The 23,150-nt window shown below is 59.5% G+C and overlaps 1 protein-coding gene across 5 annotated transcripts in view; it reads left to right on the forward strand.

The window, feature by feature from the left end:
* PHACTR3 (phosphatase and actin regulator 3) overlaps window positions 1-23,150 on the forward strand; it is a 236,952-nt gene that overhangs the window by 123,309 nt on the left and 90,493 nt on the right. For 3 of the 5 annotated variants that reach the window (XM_058686121.1, XM_058686120.1, XM_058686123.1), the window contains exons 2-4: window positions 10,381-10,542; window positions 14,092-14,169; window positions 21,032-21,214. In XM_058686121.1, coding sequence (XP_058542104.1) covers window positions 10,386-10,542; window positions 14,092-14,169; window positions 21,032-21,214 — 418 coding nt within the window. In that variant the 5' untranslated portion in view covers window positions 10,381-10,385. The remainder of the gene's footprint in view (window positions 1-10,380; window positions 10,543-14,091; window positions 14,170-21,031; window positions 21,215-23,150) is intronic. The other 2 variants (XM_058686122.1, XM_058686124.1) reach the window with 2 other exon arrangements.

Genomic DNA, 23,150 nt, shown 5'->3' on the forward strand with positions numbered 1-23,150 from the left:
TGTGAGAGCGGCTCCCGGGGGCCCCGCAGCGGTGGAGAGCAGTGACTGGGGCCAGGGTTAGCCCTGCGGCCATCAGCTGGGGCTGGCCCTGCCTGGGGGACCCCCGGGAGCTGTCTCCCAGCAGCCAGAGACTCTGGGCATGCTCCGAGCAGGCAGGTGTCACCGGCTCTTGCCTGTTCCCAGAAGGTGTGCACTGTGCAGACTTGCTGGGTCGCTGAGCCGTCTCGGCCCCGCTGTCACTTCTGTGATGGCACCAGGGGAGCCGGGGACGGGACAGGGCCTGTGGTGAAGCTAGGAGCCACGGGGACAGCAAAGTGCAGGTGCTCAGGCAGGGCGGCCTTTGCTCTCAGGGGAGGGTCTCGGGGGCAGCGTCACATCAACCCCTGAGGGGCCAGAAGGAGGCGGCATGGGGCAAGAAAGTGTGGCTAAAAAGCATCAAGTTCAGAAAGAGCTCAACTTAGTAAAGCCTGAGAAACGTCTGATTGTGTAGGATTATAAACTTCGGCTACGCCTGCACTAGGTCCCTGGGTAGGGACAGTTGGGTTCTCAAATGCTTGCTGAGCCCTCACTGAACCCTCCTGAGCTCTGTGTTTGGGCCTGAGCAGGGGCGGTTACATGGGACACACTTGGTCCCTGCTCTCTTGGTCACATAGCCAAGAAGGACATTCAGTTCACGGATAGGCAAATCAAGAGCTAATTCTAAATTATACTGAAGTCTATGGTGAAAAACCCATAACAGGTGGGTATGGAGGATGGGACCGTGAGGTACGCGTAGGAGTTCATCAGGGAAGAGTGTTGCCTCCAGAAGGATTGGGGGCAGCCCTGTGTCAGGAGAAATTGAGCGGGAAGCAGAAGGGAGATAGTGGAGGGAAGCAGGGGGCGTGGGTGGAGAACAGCTTAAAGAAGCAGTCACCTGGGGGTGCCTGGGTGGCTCAAAGGACTCTCAATTTCGGCTCAGGTCATGACCTCACGGTTTCATGAATTCAAGCCCCGCCTCGGGCTCTGTGCTGACTGCGCGTGGAACCTGCTTGGGATTCTCGCTCTCTGCCCCTCCCCCGCTCTCTTTCTCACTCTCCAAATAAATAAATAAATAAATAAATAAATAAATAAAAGAAAGTAGAAGGATTGGGGTCACAGTTGGGGTCTTGTGTTTCACCAGAAAAGTTACAGTGACATTAAGCAGGAAAGTAATGCGAGGCCCTGCTGGGGGGGGGGGGGGGGGGGCGGGGGCGGGGCAGGCTTAAGCGGATGCTGGGAAACCAGTCTGAGGCTAGAGTTGGAGGTGGGTAGTGACACTGGCTGGACCCTAGGGGTCAGCAGCGAGAGTGAAGGTAAGGGATCCTGAGCCAAAGCCATTCCTTCCCGCCTTCTTTCTTCTCCCAGCGTCCAGTGGGACTTTTCCCCGAAGACGTTTCCCGAAGGGACCACCTAAGGCCGGAGTCAGCTCAGAGCACTTGTGCCTTCCACTGGTGTTTATAAATCAAGCTTGATTAAAGCGTATCCGTGCCTATTATTTAGGTATCACGGATGGCTTCCATGCAGTGGCCCGGTAGTTGCCACAGAGATCGTCTGGCCCTTTACAGAAAGCATTTGCCCATCCCTGACCCGAGCGAGATGAACGTGGGACCCATTTTCTTTTCTTTTTTTTTTTTTTTTAATTTTTTTTAATGTTTATTTTTGAGACAGAGAGAGAGACAGAGCGTGAGTGGGCAAGGGGCAGAGAGAGAGGGAGATACAGAATCCAAAGCAGGTTCCAGGCTCTGAGCTGTCAGCACAGAGCCCGACGCGGGGCTCGAACTCACAAACCGTGAGATCATGACCTGAGCTGAAGTCAGGCGCTCAACTGACTGAACCACCCAGGCGCCCCATGTGGGACCCATTTTCAAGATGCAAATCTGTTGGCTCAGACTCTTCCCAGCCTTGACATGTGTGTAATTCCTCTCAGAAATGCTAAAAGCACGCGTATTTCTAAAAATTAACATTTGTCCATAAGCTCTGACTGGCATGTAAGAGCCTCATGTCACACTTTAGTGTGGAAAGTCTGGGCTGGGGCTTGGGCTTTGAAGGCAGTGGGGAATGTTACTTATCTCCATTTATAGTGCGATGCCGACGTCTCTCGGTGCGCTGTTTTACGGTTTATCCTTTCTCTGAAATACGCGTTTTTCTCTCCTCTGTAGAAGAAGATCTTTAGGCGGCTGTCTCTAAAAGCAGCTTTTCGTCTTTGCAAAGCCCATGGGCTTCTTGCTAAGCAATTTCTGCAGGAGTTTGCCGAAGTGCAGACCAACCTACTAAGCGCAATGCCAACACCACCAGTGTCCGAGACGCCAAAGGTGGCTTCCAGGTCCCCCCTTTCGCCGTCCCCAACTCCACGGTCCTTGTGGTCTAATTCCTCGTTCCAAACCCCACGCAGCCTTTTCAGACCCACCTGGTTTGCAGATTTGAGCTGATTTTCACTTGGAGAACCGGCCATATGTGTGGCAGACATCAGCGACCCTTGGCAGGATCACGGGGTTGATGCTAAACGGATGGTTTCTCTCGTCCCGTGCGCTGGTTTTCCCACCAGACGTGCGAGGCAGAAAGAAACCACTTTAAGGAGGCCCTGGTTTCTGCACTGGCATCGGGGCATAGATGGTACCCACTGTCCCGTCGTTGTTTTCTCCTCACCATTGCTGTGCGGGGGCCCCGGGCAGCTACATGGCTCAGAGCCGTGGGAAGTTTCAAAGCCCAGCTTCTGCAAAGGTCTTAGAGAATCCCGTTATCTTTGGAACACAGATATTAGGGATAAGACTTTTATATTCCAAAAATAAATTGTCGTGAACACTTCTTAGCAGGAATACATTAAAATTTTTTTTTTAATGTTTCCTTTTGAGAGAGAAAGCGAGAGAGAGAGAGAGCAAGATCGGGGAGGGGCAGAAAGACAGAGAGACACAGAATCCAAAGCAGGTTCCAGGCTCCCAGCCGTCGGCACAGAGCCCGACGCGGGGCTCCAACCCACGAACCGCAAGATCATGGCCTGAGCTGAAGTCTCAGCGTCCGCTCAACCGACTGAGCCCCCCGGGCGCCCCCTGCAGGATATATGTTTAAACTGCTTCATCTCACGTCTCCTGCTCGAAGTCTGTTGTTGCCCCAGCCTGTGTGTGGTTATGGTTATGGCTGTCTGGGCAACGAGGTGTAAATAGGGGTTGCCTGATCTGTCTGTTTAGGAAGAGCTGGTGAAGCAGCCGTATACGGTTGCTTACTGCAGGACTTCTCAGAGCCTTCACTGTGATCATTCGCGGCAGCCCTTCAGGGAGGGCTTTTAGCGTAGGCAGCGTTTTCCCATCGGTCTTTATCCGTAGAGCATCTCCCAAGCTAGGGTTCCATGGAGCATGCTTTGGGAAACACTGGTGTCGCCCCAATGCGAGCTCTACATCCAAAAGCCTGGGCTCCTGTGCCAGTCCTGCCACTTACCAGCTGTGTGACTCCATACGTGGGTCCTGTCCCCTCAGCCTCCTCTTCCCAAATGGCAAATGGAGCTGGAAACGTAGCCCCTGCCTCCTGGGGTCGTTTGCTTGGAATGAACGTGCCAATGAATTTGGCGGCTGCCCTCGGCCTTCTAAACCGTGTTCTCCTACGACGAAGCGTCCGTTCGATCCGCAGGGTCCCGGGGCTCGTGTTCGCCAGGGTCTCCTGTTGCCTTCCCTGTGTTTCTTGGGCGCCTTGGCTGACGGGCAGGGCCGAGAAAGCCTCCGTCTGTGTCAAGGGCTGCTCGTGGTGGCCACCGGGGGAGGGGATGAGCCAGCATGAAGCCTGGAAGTTGCTTAGGGATTGTAATTATCTCCTGCCGTCCGGGGGCGCAGAGGTAACTCAGGGTCGCTGTTAATAACCAGTGACCTGCATTTGGATTCCACTTCAGTTTTTCTACCGCAGGATCAAGGTGTCTCATTCATTCATTTATTCACTCAGTCCATCATTCATTTATCCCACACACCGGGTGCCGTGCTGGGCGCACGAGGAGGAGTGGGAGCCTGCTCTTGGGGTCCTCGTGGCCTGGTGAGGCTGCAGTTATCTGCACGGGGGCTGTAAGGGACCACAGGTTCTGATGGACAGGCTTGCAGAGCAGCAGGAAAATCCCGCAGAGGTCCTGGGAATAGAGCCATTGGCCCTTAGAAGTTCTTCTCCCCTTTTAAGTAAATTCACCCTTCTTCTTGCATCCCTGCCCTCTCCCTCCCCACCCCAGCGACCTGTCCCCGCCTCCACTCCCGGCCACGGTTACGTGGAGTGGACTCACGTAGGTGTTCGGCTCTGGGCCCTGGTTCTGTCTGTATTGATCAGTGCTCCCCAGATATCCTGCTCTAAGGTCGTCACTCAAGAATTTTCCAGGAATGGGGAAAGTCAAACCACAGTCCTTGTACATCTGGGAGACTTAAAATCCATTTTGAAAATCTGGGTTTGGAGGTTCAGACGCGTCCTGGTGGTGGTTCAATCAAAACACCGAGAACTTCCTTCGTAGACAGCTGTCGGGGCACGTCGTTCGTGGCCTGGCCACAAGCCGTGGGTCTTTCGATGCTAAGTGCCACGGTTTTGCTCCACGCTGCTTTGATGCTTAGGTCTGCTCCAGCCCTGGCTTTCGCCCCTCATCCCCGACAGTGCTGTCTTCACCCGCTCCATGTGATCTAGCGAGGGGGTTAGGATGAGGGCTTTTGGAGCCGACATCCTGACTTGTAAGCATCCTGTCACCTTAGCTGTGTGACCTGGGAAAGTTATCTCACACCTTTGTGCCTCCGGCTTCCTCCTTGTCACATGGGGGATGAAAAGACTGACCTGCCTGCTGAGGTCTTTTTTTTTTTTTTTTTTTTTTTTTAAGTTTATTTATTTATTTGGAGAGAGAGAAACAGAATGAGACAGCACATGAGCAGGGGAGGGCAGAGAGAGAGGGAGAGAGAGAATCCTGAGCAGACTCCCCACTGTCAGCACAGAGCCCAGCATGGGACTCAAGCTCACAAACTCAAGATCACGACCTGAGCTGAAATCAAGACTCAGACACTCAACCAGCTGAGCCACCCAAGTGCCTCCGCCTTCTAGGGTCTTGATGGGAACGAAAGGAGCGGATTCGTGTTCGGTGCTCAGGACGGGGCTTGTCGCACAACACGGCAAGTGCTCCGTAGATGTGCTGTTGCTGGAACAGACCTGGGCGTTCCTGATCCTTCCCTGTGCACCAATGCCCCAGGTGGAGGGCTTTCCCGGCTCTGATGAGGGCTCTCACTCAGCAACGTCTCTGGATCCCTCCCTCCTTTCTGTGCCGGCCTGCGACCCTCATGCTGCCTGTCCCCTCTCAGAGAGCCTCCCTGCCTGCAGCCTGGCTCCCTGCAGCCGTCATCCACACGGCACTCGGTGAGGCCCCTTCACAGCGCTGGTCCTCTGTGCCTCCCCTGCCCTCCCCATTCCAGAAACCCCGAGCTCCAGGATGAAGGCTCTCAGATTCGAGTGCACAGACCCACGCTGGCAAATTGGTAACACCAAGGACGACACAGTTTTATTCATTTATGTATATTTTTAAATGTTTATTTTTGAGAGGGAGAGCAAGCAGGGGAGGGGCAGAGAGTGGGGGGGACAGGGGACCTGAAGCGGGTTCCACACTGTCAGCCCAGAGCCTGACGCAGGGCTGGAACCCACCAACCGTGAGATCATGACCTGAGCCGAAGTCGGACGCTCAACCGACTGGGCCACCCAGGCGCCCCCGCGTCGTTTCTTATTCACTTATCCATATACTTTTAATTAAAAGAGTCCTCTCTTACCGTGAGGTTCTTTTCTGCCTATTATGTATGGTCAGTGGTGGTGACAATACGTGACAGTCTCGTGCAGGTGTGTGCGTGCGTGTGTTGGTCGTTAATCGGCAGTGTAGGAAGTTGGCATCTCTGAGCACGTCAGTCTCCCACGTGGAAGTTTCACGGGGCTTCTGGACCTCCGAGATGAGGACACCAGACCTTGCTTTTCTGCCTCATCTCCCGTCGCCCAAATACCGCGTCCTGTCGTGCTTTGATGGATTCGCACCCTTTATTCAGCATCTCAACCTCCAAGGCCGGAACCAAGTACCACCCGCCCCCCTGGCAGCCTTCTCAGAGCCCGCCTCCCTCCATGCAGAGCAGCTCTGGCCCCGGGCGGGCCTCAGCTGATGCCTGCTGCCTGAGTTTGGGAATGAATGAATGCATGAAGCGAGCAGAGAGCGGTCTTCCGATTTTGGCTGATAGAGAGGGCGTCTGTCTGTCTTCCCTGCGAGGCCAGCCACTCAGCTTGTGGGGGTCATCAGCGAATGGGGTCCCCTCCGTGGTGTGTTTTGGGGAGAGGCCAAATGCTAGAAGAGGGACACAGGTCAGTCGATGGAAGATGGGGAAGCAGAAATGCCCGGGGTCACTAAGGAGTGGACTCCGGAGTCCGATGGACGGGGGTCGGATCCAGGCGCCAGAGTCACAGGCCAAGCAGGTGTTTATTTGAGTACCTCCCGTGTGCCAGGCACCAGTAAAGATGCCAGGGGCCCACGGTGAACGAGACAGCCACAGCTCCTGTTCTCATGGACAGGACTTCGTTTGTCCAGGTGAGAAAGACAGATGGCAATTGTAAACAGTACGTCCCGGGAGGATGTCCGAGAGCTGTCGGAGCGAGGGTGGAGGGGATATCATGAAGGAAGGGGCTGGCCCAGGGCCAGGCATGAAAATGAGCCCGTAAGCTCAGTGAGCTCAGCCATGGTGGCCTTCCGGGCCTTGTCCTAGAGCGGTACCTCAGTGTAGGTCTGTGGGATCCATCGGTGGGGGAGGGAGGCAGGGTTGGGGACCAGGAGAGGGCTGGAGTGTGGGGGGCGGAGCTGTCTCGTGTCAGCAGGCCGGGCCACCTGCCCCATCCGTCATTTGGGAACCCGGGGAGGCCTCCCGCCTGCCCTGTGGCTGCCAGTTTACTTCCTCACGCAGATGTGGGGAAACATGTTTCATTAATTAACTGCTAATGCTTCACAGGTGGCAGAGGTGGCCCGGGAACAGCCCCGCTGTGTCATTCGGAGGCTGGAGGGATGTGCTAATGTGTCTGCACCCCCGGGAATGCCCCCGGTGGGGGAAGGGGGCTCCCCAGCAGCCCGAGAGAGACACGGGGTGAACTCACGGGCTGGAGGTAGAGGGAGGAGGGCAGGGGCGCCAACCGCCTTCCCCCCACCCCCCCCCCGGGACACACACATGCGGGAACACAGCCACTCCTGTGTACACACGTGTCCCCGTGCACACCCACCCTTGGTGTGCCCAGGAGGACACACACCCGCCTTTTGCTCACACAGAGCCCCGGGCGCACAGTCGGAGAGAGTCGTGCCCTCTCTGTCCTCGAGGTGCTCGTGATCCCTTCACTGGAGGGTACAGCGTCTGTTCTGACGTTTCTGTCCTTGCGCCTGGTCCTGGGCTGAGCCCCGCAGGGGGAGAGGTGGAGGAGGGAGGGGGTGCTGGGGGTGCAGCCCTCAGCCTTCTGGAGCCTGCTGCCCTGGGCTTTTGCTCCCCGATGACAGCAGGTCCCTGAGGCGTTGCTCAGACGAACGTGTCTGTCCTGGTCGAGCGAGGCGGATATTTGCTAAATGGACAAATCAGATCTTTTTTTTTTTAATATGAAATTTATTGTCAAATTGGCTTCCATACAACTCCCAGTGCTCATCGCAACAGGTGCCCTCCTTGATGCCCAGCACCCACCCTCCCCTCCCCCCCACCCCCCATCAGCCCTCAGTTTATTCTGTTTTTAATGAGATGAAGATCCCTCAATGGCTCCCTGCTGAATTTCAAGTCAAGTTCTAGCCCTTGGGGCCCCTGCCCTTTCTGTTGTGCGTGAGGACTCTGTGTGTCAGAGGGGCGTTGGGAACCCCGGTACCTGCTCCAGGCACTAGGGGCAGAGGTGGGGGGGGCAGGGAGTCCAGGGATTCACGTGATGATGGTGGGGAGGAAGAGGAGGGTGGGGAGGAAGGCGATGGCAACGAGGGAGACTCTGCCCCTCGGCCCACCTTCCATGGGTTCAAGCAAGCCACGTGGCCGAGCCCCGGGCAGGGATTTGGGAAGTCCCGTGCCCTCGGTTCCCCAGCGAGGCCAGGGCAGGCGTGAGGGTGCAGGGAGGGGTGGTGCCAGCACGCCCTGCCCCGTTAGTGAGTGACAGAGCCAGGATGTGAACCCCAGATGCCTGGTTGTAGCACCTGCTTTCTTAACAACTGCACCCTACTGCCTCCCATAGCATGCTGCATGCCGTGAATGTCGCCGCACAGGGATGACGACTGTGAATAGGGGGCGGAGATGAGTGGGTGGCCACCAGGAGCAGCTCTGGGGAGCTACACAGACGTGGTGCTCAATCTGCACTTTGTGCTACAGGAGAAAGGGGAAGGGCAGGGAGCGTGCAGAACGGCGATGTGATCAGTTGTATTTGTAAGGGCAGGGATCGCGGGGAGACCGGCTGGAAGGCCTTGTGGGGCATGCTGGGGAGCCGCCAGCGGCTGGGGGCCTGGACCAGGGTCACGGGTTCTACTTTGTGCTGCTCTGTTTTTGCTTTGGCTGCTAGGAAACTCGGAGCCATGTGTGTGCCCTCCTCTGGATTTCCGCACTCATCGTGTGGGGCATGTGTGTTTCTGTGACCCCACCTTTTGTGGAGTGGTGACAATGGTCCATTGTCCCTCTGCACACCTCTGGGGATCTTCACTTTCACACCAGCCCAAGGCCTGGGGAGACCTGGCCAGTTCTCTTCCGCAGGACAGCGGCTCTCCTTGTGCCCGTAGGCAGGAGGGGATGGCAACACACAGTAAGCTGCCTCTGGGAGGAGAAGGGCCTGTCTGCATCCCGCGGCTGGAGCACAGTGCTGGGGAGATGGTGGGGGGGATCCGCGACAGGTGCCCTGGGGCTTCCTTGGCTCCCCTGGGTGACTGGGACAGTCCTGCTTTGTGCCTTCTGTTGGTGTCTTACCCATTTGTGTCCTGCTCCGGGAGATAAATTCACACAGTCACCGTAAAGGCAGCTTCCAGATACGAGAGGGGTCCAGGCTCAGGCCCCGCAAGGTCATGCCCGACCTCCAGCGTTTTCTCACTCTGTGGGTCCACAAGATGACTCACTGCTCTGAGCCTCAGTGTGCTCATCTGTAAAATGGATATGATAGGAGTCCTGTATCTCATAGATTTACTGTGAGGGTAAAGTTAGTTGGTACCTGGCCAGGAACAAGCAGTGACTTTTACTCCAGGATAATTCTTTTGTTCCTCATATAATAGAAAGTACTGTGAAAATTTCTACCAGAAGACAGCCATGCTGGCATGGTCTTAGACACCAGAGTGTCTATACGGTCTTAAAACGTAGTTAATATCATTCTACATGGATTGTAACATACTCTCGATCAACTGTGTGTTATATATGTTTACCTAAGTTTCCAGCCTCTGGGGCCACCCTGCATTTTCCTTTGAATGCTGGATGTCAGGGACGATCATTATCTTTATTTTACACGTGTGGAAACTGAGGCTCGGAGGGGCTGGGTGCCGTGAGCCCTGTCTGGCTGCTCCTAGCCCAGGCGGCTCGTCTCTGGGGCGTCCATCACCTGGGGCGCCGGGCCAGGTCTGGCCCCTCTGGTGGCCTCCCACTGAGGACCCTCCGATACCCCCTCACTCTAGCCCTGCTCATCCAGCATATTTGGGCCCCTCTGGGGCTTCTTGTCTGTTTATAAACTCAGGCTCCCAGCCCCTGCTTGTGCATCGCAGTGAATTAACCCACTGGCTGTGGGACTAAATGTGTTCTGGGTGGCACGTGTGTGTGCGTGTGTGTGTGCACGTGGGGTGTCCTGGCCGGGGTCCGGGCACCGGTGCCGGCAGCCATGCTGGGTGGGGAGCACTGGCTGGTCTGTGAACCCCCACCCGAGTGACACTGAGAGATTAAAACTCATCACACCCAAGACCTCGTCACTGCCCTGTCCCAGGAGGGGTTTGGGGCATCTTGAGCTTTTCCCCCATCCTCCCGGGTGCTGGCCCGAGCTCTGGTCTGAGCTGTGCCTGTGGGACAGGGTTCCGGGCGGGCAGTGGAGACAGCAGCTGTCTGGCTCATGTGACTCTGCAGTTTGACCGTCTTGTCCGCTGCAATGTTTTCCGTTCTCACCGATCTTTTTCCTTAAACAATGAACACATCGTGAACTACAGAGCGGCCTGTGGAGAAGCATGTGTCTTTCTCTTCCCGGGCCCCACAGTAGCAAGTGCCCCTGTTGCTCGAGGGCCCCACGGACGTTTTCTCTGCACGTGCCAGCATGCTAGGGGCGCGGGCCAGCCCCGGGCTTTGGAGAATCACCGGTGGCCCCGTGGGTGAGGGGAGCCACACGGGATTGGTGATCACCCGGCCCCTCCTTGGTGTGCTCCCCTTGCAGATGAGATGGACCCAGTCCCCCCAGCGCGCTCCGAGTATCTGGTCTCAGGGACCCGAACCCCCCCTGTGAGGAGGAACAGCAAACTGGCCACCCTGGGCAGGATCTTCAAGCCCTGGAAATGGAGGAAGAAGAAAAACGAAAAACTGAAGCAGACCACATCCGGTGAGCATGGGGGACAGGGAGCCGGTGCCACTGTCCCCGAGCTTCTCGATGCTGATGTTGTCTTCCCCTCCCCCACGGGGGGCGGGCTCCCACAGCAGGGGCTGCTCCGCCTTTGGGTCCCTTCCTTCCTCTGGCACAGGCCCCACCCACCCGGCTGGGGGCGGGGCCAGCACCGGGCACACCTGCAGCCCACTGCCCGCCCAGACCCACGGGGCACACAGGTGGATGGGACCTTGTTCATGCGCACCTGGGGGTCCCTGCGGGGCAGGGAGGCCAGCCGGTGACGGCAGTCCTTGCCGACCACACTGCAGTAGCACGCGCCCAGCCCCCACACCCGGACCCGCACTTCGGGGGCCTGCCGTCCCTAGGAGCCCCCCAGGTGATTCAGAGGGCCGGGGCCCTCATCTTGGCCCCAATTCCCGCAGGCTCCTCCTCTTGCTGGAAGCCAGGGCCGCCGGCTCCAGGGCTCCTAAGCTCTTCCCGAGGAGGGTGCCCACAGGCAGTGCCCCCCCAACGCCCTCCCACCACCGGCTCCAGAAGCCCCCTTCCGTCACTCACCTGCGGCCCCATCCTTACACCCTGCCGGTCCCAGCTCTGTGGGAAGTTGGGTCGCGGCGGGTTGGACCGTTGCCCCTGCCCCCTCGAAATCCACGCCGGGAGCTATGGCCACGAGACAACCACGCGGACACATGTGGTGACAGCAAATACAACAGGCCGTGATAGCGAGCAGTGACCAACCAGACACTCAGAGCACCCCCGTCACCCACGTTACCGTGACCCCGCCCATCTCAGGGAGGGCAAGCCGGGTTGCAGCCAAGGTCTGGTTCCCGGGTGAGAGGGTGTCCTTGGTGAAGGGGAGGGGGGCCGGTGCCGTGAGAAGCAAACCCCACGGGCCTCGCCGCTGAGCTGTGCACCTGTTAGCTACGGCTGAGAGGGAGCCGCACATGTGGAATTAGTCTAGGCCTTGGGGACCAGCCTGGTAAGTGCCCGTCTCGGGCTGCTGTCTCTGACGGTCCCCAGGGCCCCTGTCTCCTTCCCAGCCCTGAAGCCGTGCGGCGTGCAGAGACAGGGCTACGCCAACAGGTCTTTCCCTCACACCTGTTGCACGTTTTACAAATTATCTTTAACCCCCTGAGAAGCTGATCGACCCTTTCTCCTTGTCCACAAGGGCAGCACATCAGTGTTACTGCAGGAATCTCAAACACCTCCTGTGTGCCAGGGACAGAGTAGACGGGGGACCCAGGCCCTGCGCACTTAGGGCTCTCTGCCCAGCGGGGAGTGGGGCGACAGACCAGTGAGCATGCGTGCAAGCATGCGAGACGTCACGGCTCCGGTGGGGCCCCAGGGGAGCTGAGCAGGTGCCGGGGAGGAGGGCGGAGGGGTGGGGTGGGTGGGCAGATCTGAGAAGGCTCGGGTGAGGAGGCACCGTTGAACTGAGATGTGATTGGCCCCTTGAGAAAAGCAGGGCAAAGCGTTGCAGCGGAGGGAACAGTTCACGCAAAGGCATGGAGTTGGGGAAGGCACCAGGGCCCAGAGCAGGGTGGCCTCCGTGACCTGGGGAGCCCCTGATGCTCTCTGGGCCGTGGGATTGGAGGGTTGAGCCGTGCAGGCCCCCTCGGCACTGTGCTGCCACTGAGTGGCCTGGAGGTTCGTCAGGATGCTGCGGGGTCCCTGTAGATGCATGGAAGGTCTCCAGGTTAACACCTGCAGGATCCCCACCTGGAGGCCCTTTATCAGGCATCTGGCCATCTCAGGAGCAGGGCTGCATTTCGTTTACTTATTCCAGACCATTCTTCCCCCTGAAGTGTGGGATGTTAGTTATTTCAGCTTTTCAAAAACGCCATTTCACAAGCACTATTGGTTAGCGTGAGAGGAAGGTGATTTCAAGACACTAACGAAGCCGGCACTGGTCTGGGCGGGGCGGGAGGGGCAGCGTCGTGGGGACGGCTCCCAGAGGCTGCAGTTTGGGAAGTGGCCCCGAGCTGGCACCTGCTGTGGGGGGCTGGCTCAGTGATAGGGGCGGCCCCCTGAGACGGGACAGCAGACCCTCGCAGCTGCCTCTTTGGGGTGTTGGGAGGGCTCAGGAGTCAGAGCAGACGATGTCCTGTGTGTGAGCCGGGCCCCCGTGAGCACGACCCGAGCTGGCTGGATGATCGCGCGACTCTTTGGACCTCCACCCCCGTTCTGCGCACCCCTGTCTGTGAGGCTGGACAGCAGCCCCTCTACTCACACCTCCCAAAGTCAGAGTTCAGTGTCTCAGTTTCGTGCATACTTCTGGCCCCCGGACATCGGATTGGAAATTGGACTGAAAAAGGAAATTATACTCCCTTTGCCGGAAAACGTCTTCCTGCTGGTATGTTTGGCTTTTCCCTGTCCGTCTTCAGCTGTCAGTGTGAGCGCCCTGAGGGAGGCCGGCCCGGACATTCCAGCACAGCCTGGGCTTCCCAGACCCCTACCTCCCAGTCCCTCTGGTTCTGGGTCATTCCACGGCCCCAGGTGTAGATGCTTCTCATCCAGCTTCCCCAGCGCTGCCCCCAGGCGGAGGCCATGCCTGTCTGCCTCCCCCATGCCTTTACAACGTAGGTGCTCAGTTAATGCTTTATTAGTTCTAAGCATTTGAGCAGCTCTGTTATCCCTGCCGGCTGGCTCCCACTCGAGCCCTGGAGGGAGGGGGGCTGAATTGTTTCTGCTTCCCAGGGACACCCCAGCGCGTGCTCAGTAGATATTTTAGGCTAAGTAACTTCCTCGTCCTTACCTGTTTGTCCTCTGCTGCCAGTCTTTAAGCTCCGAGGGGAGAGGCCAGCTCCGGTCTATGCTCCCCGCTGCAGCTCTCACCGGGCAGAGCGCTGGCACACACGGGTGACCCATAGGCCCTCTGGGATCAGGCTTAGTAGCCAGAAATTTGCATCTTTCAAAGAAGGGGGTCCAAGGAATTGCATGGGGTCATATTTGGAAATTGAGTTCTAACTGTAGGCAGATAGTTTCCTGGACGGATGAAGAAGACCGGCAAGCAGAGTGAGCCCCCAGCCTCACGAGTAGGGGTGAGTGGGAGCTGGCACCCTGGCCGGGCCCCGCCCCTGTCCTCCCTCCCTGTCTGGCAACTTCTCTGAAAGCTTTAAAACCCGGGGTTTTCTCGGAGGAACTTCTGGGAAGCCAGTGGTCACAAAAGACCATGTTCTGACCAGAGCTGTAGAGCCACCAGGGTGTCTGGAAACATAACAGGACCCACGGAAAAGCGCCCCCGGGTCTTGGGGGTGGAGGGAGGGTGTGGTCCTGGGCCGGTAAGTTGGGGAGCCTTTGGCGGAGGGTAGGCATGTGCAGGAGTCAGCGTAAGGAAGCGTTAGCCGAGGCGTTGCTTTGCAGATGAATCACAGAAATCATTGCCTTGAACAGTGCACTCAGTGTGCTCCCCTCCGCCGTGCGTACGTGCAACGCTCATCAGGCTGCGTAGTAAGAAAGCTTGGAAGTCCCCAACGGCTCTCCCCGCCCGGTGGCCCCCAGCCCCGTGGTCTTGCCCGTGACTCACCGGCCTATTTGTATGTTGTGCAGCACTGGAGAAGAAGATGGCCGGCAGGCAAGGTCGGGAGGAGCTCATCAAGAAGGGTCTGCTGGAGATGATGGAGCGGGGTAAGTGGGGCCGCCACGGTGGCAGGTGCTGGGCCAGGGCGCCCGGCGAAGGTCAAGGGCGGAACGGTGATCCGGGAAGCCGGGTATCGGGATACAGGGGCTGGACCCGAAGGAGGCCATTCACCGTCGGGTCCCTCCGTGAGGTTACGGGGCCACCTCTGCACGCGGCCCGGAGCTAACGCCTTTGGGGCCACATCCGGCGGCTTCCTGCCCTAGCTGGGCCCGGGCCAGGCCGCTGCTGGGTCCTGGTTCCCCACGAAGTGGCAGGATTGGCTTTTGGTTTTTTCCTGTTGACGTCATTGTTCCTGATGCGGGCAAGTTGTTTTTACTCGCACGGCCGTCTAGTACCCTTGCTGGTCTTTGTGACGTGTGGACGGCTTTCTGGGTGCTGAGCGTCCTCACCCTCACCCCTTCACAGCACCCTCAGCCCCCCGGGAGCGCTCGGATGCTGCTCACACTGTGCCCTGGAGGCCTCGCCACGGTGATGTCTGCGTGGCCACCCCTGCGTCTTTGAGAAACACCACCTGTTGTGGTTCGCGGGTCATTCGTAACGTTCGTGGCCTCCCCGCCTCGTCCTGCTCTCTGGGTGATGACGAGGCACGGGACTCAGGGCCCGACGCACACCTTTTGTGGGTCCTCCTCCTCTGGGACTCTGGTGTCCCCCCCACCTCACCGCCGCTGGGAGCTCTCTCTGGAGCCGGACCAAGCTCTTGCCTCCTGACTGAACGGTCCTGGCCTCCCGGAGCCAGTTCCCAGAGGGTGTGAGGGCACGTGGCGCCCCTACCCGCTTCCTGTCCTAGATCTCACTAGAGCGTTTGTCATTTGGCCCAGGAATCAGGGCCAGGAAGGGACCTCGCGAAGTCAGGACATCTGGATGTATACCAGGCTCTGCCCCCGTCCTGCCTGTCTGCTCTCAAACCCCCTGTGGTCTTTGTCCTCATGTCTCTTCTTCAGCTTCAAAGAGTGAAGTATTTTTGGTTTTAATTTTATTTATTTATTTTGAAAGAGAGAGAGGGAGAGAGAGAATCCCAAGCAGGCTCTGTGCTGTCAGCTCAGAGCCCGATGCGGGGCTCGGTCCGACAAACCGAGTGATCATGACCTGAGCTGAGATCAAGAGTCGGACGCTGAACCGACCGAGCCACCCAGGTGCCCAAAGAGTGAAGTATTTTGATGACGCCGTCTTCCTGGGAAACCAACGCAGCAGATGGCTTATGACTGATGATCTAACTTGCGTGTAAGAGGAGAGCTCGATACCCAGTCCTTCAGGGTTCAGATGCTGAACGTTCCGACTCTCGGGTTTGGGGGGATGTCATTGCTGATAGGAACCTGGACTGTGTTAGTCTGGATGGGACAAAACAGCTCCAAATCCTGCATTTTGAGCATGTTTCCAGCCAACCTTCCTTTGGATCTTGGGGAAGGGGGATGGGAAATGAAAACGGACTTGAGGCCTGTGTATCATCTATCATAGAAAATACGATCGCTGGTGCATGAAAAGTAAGTGGATGGATTTGATTGCTGTCAGGAAAACAGAGGGGTGGGTGCAGAACCGAAGGGGAGTCTTCCAGAAGAGCAGTCTGCCTTTCCTCAGCTCTGAACCTTTGTTAAACGGTTTTGTCTGGTGACTGATGGGCCATATGGAGCAGGCGGCGTCTGGCTTTGGCCCCCAGAGTGTCATCTGCCACCCGCCCCCCCCCCCCCCCCACTTTAGATCACACTTTGTCTCGCCGAGTGATTATGAACCGGGAACCAGGTGGGTCCGACACACGGTCTCCTTCCTCAGGGGTTGAAACCGTGCTCATTAAGTGATGCCACAGGAGATGGTCCCACAGATGCAGGATCACCACGGAGGGGGGTAGGGTGAGCACCCGGAGAACAAGACCCCGGGACCCGACCTGGGCAGGGGGCCACGGGGTCATGTCTGCGGGGGATCCCAGGGCCCCGGGAGAGCAGGCTGGTTCTCAGAGCGAGCTGCGCTGTGCGTTAGCTTCGCCAGGCACGCTCTTGGATTAAATGCCCTGGGGGCGGGACCCACGCACCTGGACTTCACGGTACCTCCCCAGCTGCCTCCGGCTTTGGTGCCACCAAGGCTGAGAAACAGAGAGAGGGGGGAAGTGGGGCGTATCTTCCAGCCCTGGAGGGCCCGCGGTGGAAGGGAGAAGGTGGGTGAGGGGCAAGCAGGTAGGAAGCGTGGAGGGGGCCCTGGGTCTGACAGAGCCTTGTATCTTCCCTGCACCCCCTCAACAAAATCAGACACCCCCACCCCCCGGAAGCTACTGGGTGACAAAGCCACTTCCAAGTGGCCGCAGCAGCCCAGGGCAGCACGGGCACGGGCCGAGCGGGTCTGCAGTGAGCCTGCCCAGCGTGTCGCTGAGGGGGGCATGCTAGGGAAGCAGGGTGCCTCTGGGAGGCGGCCTGGGGCCAGGGGGAGGAGGGGGACGTGCTCTTGTCGTGCTCTTTCCTCCATGTGCTCCAGCTCCTGAGGCTGCAGGGACAGCAGGATCTAGGACAGTGCTTGGCATCAGGCTCCTGGGGCACCTCCTGCCCCACACTGGGGTTCGTGCCAAGCACTCGCTTAGAAAATGCCTTTTCCCACTGGGGGCGGGGTCAAGTCCTTTTGAGGCCGTGTGTGCCCCGGATTTGTCCTGGTATTGGGATGGCCGGCTGGGTGCTGGGAATCCTTGGTGGGGGTGCCGAGTGCCCCCTTCCGGCTCTGGGCTTGGAACTGAGCCTCCTCCCCTCCACTGGCCTCCGCGTAGCCTCGGTGTGGGGGTGAGCCCCCCCTCCGGGGTTCGCAGGAAGGACTCCGTGGCCACCACCTGCTGCCAGCCAGGCTGCTTGTCTGCAGCCGGAGCACCTCCCTGTGGCCAAGCGGTACCCAGGGCTTCATGCCCAGCGGGCGCCTGGGTGGTGGGTGTGGGTGACAGTGACCAAGGGGCCCAGAGAGGCCGCCACGGGCTCGGGTCACAGACCCTGCAGAGCTGCCCCAGACCTCACCCGTGCCTTTCTTTGGCCAGGACGAAGTCGCACACGTGCACGGTCTCCGTGTGTGTCACCTGGGGGTTTGCCCACCCCTAGAGCAGTCAGCAGCCTGATGATGTGAGCTGGTCCCCTGGAGGGGACTGCAGGGAAGAGCCCTGGGGTCCCCAGGAGATGAGCCCGTGTCCCTCCTGGGTGTGTGGTTTTATGAGGCAGTCTGACCCCCCACCCCCCTTGTTCCTGCAAGTCTGCTGATGTGCCGGGTGTGGGTGGGGAGGGGGCAGGTGACCCTTCCCGCACTGTCTTCCCTGCTTTGGCCAGGCTCCGCCGACTCCTGGGTGGCTGGCGAGGGCCAGCAGCGCCCCAGCCCCTCCACCGCGTCCTAACCCACGGGACAGGAGCCTGCACATTTCCCCCCAGTGACTTTGCTCCGTCTTCCCGCGTGCGTCCACTCAGCATTTGCTTCGGTAACTGGAGGAATCTCCCGTTCCAGCACTGGGTGTAAAAAAGATGCTTGTGGGGGCGCCTGGGTGGCGCAGTCGGTTAAGCGTCCGACTTCAGCCAGGTCACGATCTCGCGGTCCGTGAGTTCAAGCCCCGCGTCGGGCTCTGGGCTGATGGCTCGGAGCCTGGAGCCTGTTTCCGATTCTGTGTCTCCCTCTCTCTCTGCCCCTCCCCCGTTCATGCTCTGTCTCTCTCTGTCCCAAAAATAAATAAAAAATGTTAAAAAAAAAAAAAAAAAAAAGATGCTTGTGTTCGGTGACCCGAGAGACGCGTGGTTTCCTTCCTCGGGGAGGGGGGGGTTGGGCGGCAACGAGTCAAGTGCGTCTGGCTGCTACGTGGCGGGAAGGCCAGGCGCGGTGCGTGTGTGGCACGTTCCTGTCGCCGTGGCTGCTCTGTGTGACACCGGTGGTCCACCCTGTGCTCCTCCACAGCCCCCGGGGGGAGGACGGACATCCGATGGAGAGCAGGCCGGGAGGGAGGGCTGGCTGAACGGCGAGGCACAGGGGACAAGCCACCCACATCTCCTCGCCCCCTCCCCCCCCCCCCCCCCCCCCCCGCCAACGGCGTTTCTAGGCAACGGCCCTGCCAGCAGGGCTATTTTGGGAACTGCCAACTTTTCATTGAACGTGATTATGAACCGGGGCTCTGAGCGCAGCCCAGAAAGGTCCTACAAGTGCGCTGAGCGGGGACGCAGGAGAGGGCCCCTAAGTCTGCGTGTTTGGGGAGGATGAAGCCTTGGCTGAGCTGGCCGCGGGCTGCAGGCCTCTGGGCCCCACACGTGCGAGTTCTGGTCACGTGATTGTCGTTGGTGATGATTAGGGGAGGGTCATGGGTTCAAACAGTGGTCGTCCCTGGCCGCCAGTGGCCTGTCCTTCCGGAGGAGGGGTGTGCCTCTGTAAGCGGCGGGCGGCAGCCTCCCCTCGCAGAGGTGTGCGGTCCGGCCGAGACGGTGCTGTGTCCCCGGCAGGCAGGCCCCTCGGTGCCAGCTGTGCTCTGCGCCCTGCCACCGAGGACCAAGTAAGCTGGCGGCAGAGACCGTCACGACTGCGTGTCGAGTCCGCGTAAACCAGCCCTGAGCGGCGTCCGGGAGAGTGTAGTTTTGAGCTTTGTGACGTTCAGCTATGCCCACTGGGTCTGCGCCCTTGGCTGGCATCTGGGTCTTTGCCTGCACCAGGGCGGGTTGGCAGACCACCGCTGCGAGTCTGCAGCAGGTCTGGCCCGGGAGCAGGTTTTGCAAGGCCCTCGGGCTGGGCACGGTTTTTAAACTTAAAGGGTTTTGTGAAAATTAAAAAAGAACGCAGTACCTGCTGTGTGGCCCACAAAGTCTAAAATACCAGCCGTCTCCTTTTTTGGAAGAGGCCGCCGGCCCCTCGTCCAGGACCTTTGGTCAGCTGACCTGGCTGCATAGACGAGCCCTTCCCAGCCCCAAATCTCCAGACTTCCGGCTGGCCGGCCTCTCTGCCCTTCCCCGGGGAGAGGGCTGTGCAGCCGGGGGTGGGGGGTGGGGCAGCAGCTGTGACTCCCATCCCTTTGGGGTCCCACGCCGGGCACCAGGCCCAAGTCCGGGTGCGGCGAGGACCCTGCCGAGGCAGCCTGTCACCCTCACGTGGGCGCGCGGGCTCAGCCCAGGGGCCGGGCCCTCAGGCTTCCTCGTCAGGCCTCATCAACGGCAGTAACGATAATTGCAAGCACATGGCGCGTGCCTGCTCTTGGCCAGGTGCGTGGTGTAGCGGAACTGATTTAATTCCCACGTGGAGGCCGTGAAGCAAGCAGTGATGTCCTCACCCCCGTCTCGGAGGCCGGGAAGCGGATGCCCAGAGGTGTCTGCCGTGGGATGGGAGGCATGGGTAGGGTGACCTTCTGCTTCTTGTCCAACTTTGGGGGTGAAAGGGACGTTGTTGGAGGACACGAGGGCAGCAGGTAGGGAGTGAGACCGGCGGAGGCCGAAGGGGCCTGACTCGGAGACTGACCCCCGCACGCCCGCCACGGGGATGGGAGGCAGCTCTCCCGAGCCCGGCTGACCTCCCCGCCGTGCTGTCTCCCCACGGAGGGACGTGTATGGGTCACACTGCTGCTCTGTGACCTCCCTGAACTGGCCGTGACACCTGAGGGGGCCGGGCAGGTGCCCCGTGCATGGGTCGGTGCTCGGTGTCTCAGAAGGGGTGATGGTTATCAGCTGGCTGTGTCCCAGCCGGGACCCGCCCTCTGGTGGCCGTGCGACTGGGCCGGTTACGCACCTGGGCACAAAGCCCCTCATTTTCAAAGGCCACACCCTCCACGTTCCAGCAGCCGAGCCCCCAAGCAAGGGGAGACACTGGATCCTTGTTTCAGCCCTACTGGGAACCTGGGGTCATTTTTTGAAACAATATTTTTAAGTTTATTTATTTATTTTGAGAGGGAGAGGGAGCATGCGTGGGAGAGCGGCAGACAGAGGGAGAGAGAGAATCCCAAGCAAGCTCAGCACTGTCAGCATGGAGCCCGGCGTGGGGCTTGAACCCATGAACTACCAGATCATGACCTGAGCCAAAACTGAGAGTCGGACACTTAACGGACTGAGCCACTCAGGCACCGTGAGCCTGGGGTTATTTTTTTCTGAGAAGGCCACCTGTCTAGACCGAGGGACTCCCCGCTCTTTGCCGCTAGTCCTGGGCTTGCGGTGCCTGGGAGTGTGAGCCCCCTGCCGGCAAGGACTGACTTGTTGATCCCCGCCTCCCTGGGTGGGCCCAGTCCCAGACTCACAGTGGGGGACTGAGAAGGTTTGCGTACCAGGGACCTGATTGTGGAATGGTGGGTGCAAACGTGGATTGGTTACTGGTAGCCGTGACAATGTCCTGTGGCAGACGCCTGCAGCACCTCAGGGCATACGGCAGCCAGGGTCTGTTGTCCCGTCTGGGTTGGCCTCTGCTGCCAGGACAGGAGCAGCTCAGGTTTGCACCGTCTGCCTCTCGCCCCGGCCCGCTGGCCCCGCGTGTCCCAGCAGCGAGGGCAGTGGTGGCTTCACTGCAGGAGCCTGCGAGCACTTTTAAAGGCACAGCTGCATCCAACCTGCGGATGCGCTGTTGGTCGAGCGAGCCGCAGGGCGGAGGCCAGCGCGGGAGTGGGGGGCGCGCACCACGGAGGCGGGTGGAGGCTTTCCTAGGCTCCCATAGGCAGGTGGTGCACAGAGGCCCCGGGGACGGCGGGGGCGGGGGGGTGAGGCAGTGCTGGGACCCCCTTAAGAAGACCGGATGTGGAGGGGGACTCCGGGGGGTGGCATGGGGAAGAACTGAAGGGGCACCACAGCAGGGCCTGGGATGGCACGTCTCCCAGGAAGGCACTCCGCGTGAGTGCAAGCGTGTCGGAAGGGAGGCACGGGCTCTGTTGACCGCCGCGTTTCCTTACAGATGCTGAGAACAAAGTGTGCAATCCTGACGGGGGCCCCCGAGCGGCACAGAGCGAACCGTCCACCCCCAAGCAGGAGATGCTGACTTCAGAAGAAGCCCAGCCAGGAAGCCCTTTGGCCACCGGGACAGACCAGCCTTCCCTGGACGCACCACTGCCCTCGGACTCCCATTCTGACGACGCAGGTACGGCTGTAACCGTGCAGGGCTGAGCCGCTGCCAGGATGGCCGCCAGCTGGGTGGCAGCTGAGGTCCCTGGCCACGGCCTGGGCAATAGCTCTGGTAGAATCCTGTCCTCGGAGGCACAGCCATGCTCTGGGCTCCGAGCCCTGCCATACTGTGCCGTGTGCAGTTTAAACTCTGCCGGGGCATTTTTCTCTGGCTCTTCCTGGGACAGTCTCTTGCCACTGGGAACGTCTGAGCAGGAAAATTCTCTCCAGGGGAGCCAGCCGGTGTCCGTAGGGGCATCCTCGTTGACCCGAAGACAGGAGGGCGGGATGGGGTAGAGGGACCTTCCGAGTGGCCCAAATCCTCAGCAGGTGGCTGTGTCCTCCACAGAGCATGACCTCGGTGCCCGGCGCACAGCGCCCGGAGCCGTGTGGTGCATGTGGGGCGTCGGATGCCGTGTTCCTCGCGCAGGGCTGTCCTCGCCACCTCGCCGAAGGGCGTGCTGCATGTGTTGCTTGAAACCTCTTTTCCCGGCTCTCTTAAGCGGGAAGAACAGTAGTTCTCATTCGGTGCCGTTTGAAGGTAGTGTGCACCCTTCTGAGCCTCCGTGGGGACGGCGGGGGCCGTGGCCGTGGTGGTTTTCACTGACTGGGCCAGACAGGGGCCAGCTGTGGGCGAGGTGGGGAGGAAGGGAAGGCAGAGAGGAGGCAAAACACGAGCCCCCCGAAGGAGCCCGTGGTGCTTTGAAGCACCCGCCCCTCTTCTTCTGACCCATTAGCTTTTTTGCAGAAATACTCGGGGGGACCTCACCGTCAAGCTGGGAACTTCTCCCCTCGTAAAATTACAAGCTATAAGTACGCCAGGCACAGGGTGGGGGTTGGAAGTTGAACCGTCTGCACAGGCGTGGCAGGTTGGAAATCCAGGCCGTGAGGACAGGCCTGCTGGGGCTTCTGTGGCTTTGGAGCCAGGTGGGCATCTGTTCTCTGCTGCCTTCTTCTGCCAAACAAGGCTCACACCGACGCTTTCCACCGGCCGCCCCGGCCGGCACTAGTGGGCACCTGCTGAGAGCTGTGCCCCGCCCTCCCTGGGGGTGGCTGTGCCTCCCCAGTCTTACCCCAGCTTGAAGATGTGATAGGAGTTTGCGGTCTGAAGGGCTGTGACCCTTGGGACAGTCCTGGCCTCTCCTGCAGAGACCCTGTCAGCATGTGCCTGTGCCCCGGTGGCCCCAGGCATCAGGCTTGCGTCAAAGTGGTGGTCGGCCTGACCCCGCCTGAGCCCTGCCCCTTGGCCGCCCGGCCTCCCGCGTGCTAGGCTGCTGCACCCAGCCCCCTACTGGCGCCTGGCACTTCTCCTTGGCAGGTTCCTTCTGCTGCTCAGCTCTGCCTGCTCCATCGGCGCCCCTGCTAACCTCCGGCGCTCTCTTTCCCTGTGTGCTTGGTTTGGGGATGGAGTCTCGAGAGTACAGTTGGCTTGTTGAGGCCACAGATTCGTGTGAAGGACTTTCTCCTGGACGGGATGTGCTGTTGGGTCGGGGGTCCTCATGGCATATGTGTCCGGGTCTCCTCCTCCCAGAGTGATGGGGGAAGGCGGACAAACCTGCCGATCTCCTTGAGCTGAGTCCATGACAGCGGGCGTGCACACTGGGGCCCCTCCCTGAGTCTGGGGGCTGGGGCAGCCTAGCGATGAACAAGCACTGGCCAGGCAGAGAGTGAGGAAAAGAGCATCCCGGTTGGGAGAAGGACATCTGCAAAGACAGAGCACAGGGTCCACAAACTTTTTCTGCACGGAGCCAGTTAACTACGGTTGCCTTTGTGGGTCAGAAGGTTCCCGGTGAAACTGCCCACCGCTTCCGAGTAGCCCAAAACCAGCCACAGAAGATGTGCTGGGTGCCAGCAAATCTTATTTACGAAAGCAGCCCAGAGGCTGGATTTGGGGGCTGTGGTTGGCCAGGGAG

This window comes from Neofelis nebulosa, chromosome 9 (assembly GCF_028018385.1).
Source record: "Neofelis nebulosa isolate mNeoNeb1 chromosome 9, mNeoNeb1.pri, whole genome shotgun sequence".
NCBI lineage: Eukaryota > Metazoa > Chordata > Mammalia > Carnivora > Felidae > Neofelis > Neofelis nebulosa.